The sequence below is a fragment of the Cebus imitator genome, unplaced genomic scaffold, assembly GCF_001604975.1.
Source record: "Cebus imitator isolate Cc_AM_T3 unplaced genomic scaffold, Cebus_imitator-1.0 Scaffold59, whole genome shotgun sequence".
NCBI classification, from domain to species: Eukaryota; Metazoa; Chordata; class Mammalia; order Primates; family Cebidae; genus Cebus; species Cebus imitator.
Genome location: NW_016107374.1, coordinates 7,040,770 through 7,044,375, shown reverse-complemented (window position 1 = coordinate 7,044,375; position 3,606 = coordinate 7,040,770). Strand labels below are relative to the sequence as shown.

At 44.7% G+C, this 3,606-nt stretch overlaps 1 protein-coding gene across 1 annotated transcript in view; it reads left to right on the top strand.

The window, feature by feature from the left end:
* Window positions 1-3,606, top strand: part of VSIG10 (V-set and immunoglobulin domain containing 10) — a 45,244-nt gene that overhangs the window by 8,346 nt on the left and 33,292 nt on the right. The window contains exon 3 of the mRNA XM_037738921.1: window positions 1,917-1,920. Within this exon, the coding sequence (XP_037594849.1) occupies window positions 1,917-1,920 (4 nt within the window). The remainder of the gene's footprint in view (window positions 1-1,916; window positions 1,921-3,606) is intronic.

Sequence of the window (3,606 nt, the reverse complement as noted above, 5' to 3'; positions counted from 1 at the left end):
TATGTTCAGTTTCTGGGTTATGGGATTAATGGAAGCCCAAACCTCAGCACCACTCAATATACCCTTGTAAAAAACCTGCACATGTATCCCCTGAATCTAAAATTAAAACAGATTTAAAAAAATACATACATACATATATATATATATATATATATATATGGCTGGGCATGGTGGCTCAAGCCCTTAATCCCAGCACTTTGGGAAGCTAAGGCAAGCAGATCACAAGGTCAGAAGTTCAGGACCAGCCTGATCAACCTAGTGAAACACTGTCTCTGTTAAAAATACAAAAATTAGCTGGGCATGGTGGTGTGCACCTGTCTGAAGCAGGAGAATTGCTTGAACCGGAGGCAGAGGTTGCAGTGAGCTGAGATCATACCGCTGTACTCCAGCTTGGGCAACAGAATAAGACTTCATCTCAAAAAAAAAAAAAAAAAAAATTACTGCTTCTTAGAGTTGCTGTGAAGAATAGATACTAGTTTATAAAGTGCTTTAGGCCAGGTGCACTGGTTTATGCCTGTAATCCCAACACTTTGGGAGGCCAAGTGGGCAGAGCACCCAAGGTCAGGAGTTAGAGACCAGCCTGACCAACGTAGTGAAACCCCATCTCTACTAAAAATACAAAAATTAGCCCGGTGTGGTGGCGGGCGCCTGTAATCCCAGCTACTCAGAGGCTGGGGCAAGAGAATTGCTTAATCCCTGGGTGGTGGAGGTTGCAGTGAGCCGAGATCATGGCATTGCACTCCAGCCTGCGTGACAGAACTAGACTCGTCTCAAAAAAAAAGAAAAATAAATTTAAAAAGTGCTTTAAATGGCTCCTGGCATATTAATGAGCTTTTATTTTTAGCTTGTTGTTAATATCATCCTAGCTATTAATATCATCTTATTATGTAACAAAGTTACAGTATATTGCAATCAAAGCCAGGTGCAGTGGTGTGGGACTGTAGTCCCAGCTACTCAGGAGGCAGAGGCGGGAGGATTGCTTGAGTCCAGGAGTTCTACGCTGCAATGCACCATAATTGCACCTATGAACAGCCACAGCATTCCAGCCTGGGCAACATGGGGAGACCGTGCCTCTAAAAAAAAAAATATGGAGTCAAGTTAGATGCCTGAATTCCAGTCCAAAGGCTGTCACTGAGTTCTGTGTCACTTTGAGTAAATAGCTTAAGATCTCTGAGCTCCAGTTTTTCTCATTTGTTTAATATATTGCTTGCTTTGTCAGGTGTAGTGAGCATTTTTTTTTTTTTTTTTTGAGACAGAGTCTCACTCTGTCGCCTAGGCTGGAATGCAGTGGTGTGATCCTGGCTCACTGCGACCTCTGCCTCCCCGGTTCAAGTGATTCTCTTACCTCAGCCTCCCTAGGAGCTGGGATTACAGGTACCTGACACCAAGCCCAGCTAATTTTTGCATTTTTAGTAGAGACAGAGTTTTACCATGTTGGCCAGGCTGGTCTTGAACTCCTAACTTCAGGAGATCCGCCCGCCTCGGCCCCCAAAGTGCTGGGATTACAGGCGTGAGCCACCGTGCTTGGCCGTGAGCACTCTTATACTTTAGTGCTAACTACAGGGCTTGGCATGAGCCACCCTTCCTACTGTGCTTTCCTTAAACATCCTATCGTATCTGCTGATACATGCATATGAATTAGAGCAGGCTGGGTGCCGTGGCCCATGCCTGTTAATCCCAGCACTTTGGGAGGCCAAGGCCAGAGGATCATTTTCTATCTCTACAAAAAATTATTAAAAAAAGAATTTAGAGTGGGAGGTTGCAAACTACAGCCTGCTATATGGCCTGCAGACTATAAATATTTTTTATATTTTTAAATGGTTGAAAAAAATCAAAGGATATTTGTGACATGAAAACCATATAAAAGCCAGGTGCAATGGCTCATGTCTGTAATCCCGGCACTTTGGGAGGCTGAGGTGGGTAGATGACTTGAGCCCAGGAGTTTGAGACCAGCCCTTGTGACATAGCGAGACCCCGTTTCTACAAAACGTAAAAAAATTAGCTGGGTATGATGATGCGTGCCTGTAGTTCTAGCTGCTCAGGAGGCTGAGGTGGGAGGATTGCTTGAGCCCAGGGAGGTTGAGGCTGCAATGAGCTGTGATTGCACCATTGCATTACAGCCTGGGTGACAGAGCAAGACCCTGTCTCGAGAAAAAAAAAAAAAGAAAATCATATGAAATTCAAATGTTGGTGTTTGTTAATAAAGTTTTATTGGAATATAGCCACATTCATTCATTTATATATTATCCCTCCCTTTGTTACTAACAATGGCAGAGGCGAGTGGCTGTGACATAGATCATATGGGCTGCAAAGCCAAAGATATTTGCTCTCTGACCCCTTACAGAGAGAGTTTGCTGGTCACTGGTTTAGAAGCACATCCATGCTCTATATTCGGGGTATGTAGTTTAGTAGACAGACCCATGGGAGGACAGGTACAGTGGCTCATGCCTGTAATCAGAGCATTTGGGGAGACTGAGGTGGGATGATTGCTTGAGCCCAGGAGTCTGAGACCAGCCTGGGCAATGTAGTGAAACCCCATCTCTACAAAGAGTTTAAAAAATAATAATTAGCTGGGCATGGTGTCATGCACCTGTAGTCCCAGCTATTTAGGAGGCTGAGTGGGGAGGATCACTTGAGCCTGGGAGACGGAGGTTGCAGTGAGCCAAGGTGGTGCCATTGTAGTCCATCCTGGGCTACAGAGTCAGATCCTGCCTCTAAATAAAAATAAAAATAAAAATAATAGGCCGGGTGCGATGGCTCACACCTATAATTCTAGTATTTTGGGAGGCCAAGGTGGGTGGATCAGGTGATGTCAGGAGTTTGAGACCAGCCTGGCTAACATGGTGAAACCCCGTTTCTACTAAAAATACAAAAAATTAGCCTGGTGTGGTGGCGCATGCCTGTAATTCCAGCTATTTGGGAGCCTGAGGCAGAATTGCTTAAACCCGGGAGGCAGAGGTTGCAGTGAGCCAAGGTCATGCCATTGCACTGGGCAACAAAAGTGAAACTCTGTCTCAAAAAAAAAAAGAAAAAAAAGAAAAGAAATACCCATGTGATCACTTCACTGTTCTGGATCCAAGATTCCTCATCTGTAAAATAAAGAGCTTCCTGATTCCTTTATTCAGCGTAGATTCATTGAGAGCTTGATGCCAGACACTGTTCCAGGCAATGGGGCACAGATGTGAAGAAGACAGACAAGGTCTTTGCCCTTGAAGAGTGAGCAGCCTACTGGGGTAGACAGATGAGAAACAAATTAATGTGATTTTTCTGAAACATTTTAAATTGGGAGGTCAGACGGGAGCTTTTGGAAGTAATGAGTTTTTTTTCTGTTTGTTTTTGAGACAGAGTCTTCCTCTGTTGCCCAGGCTAGAGTATAGTGATATCACCCTGGCTCACTGCAACCTCTGCCTCCTGGGTTCAAGCAATTTTCATGCCTTGGCCACCTGAGTAGCTGGGATTACAGATGTTTGCCACCAGCCTGGCTAATTTTTGTAGAGATCTGGTTTCTCTCGATCTCCTGACCTCAAGTGATCCGCCCACCTTGGCCCCCATCAAAATGCTGGGATTACAGACATGAACCACTGCATCTGGCCTGGAAATAGTGAC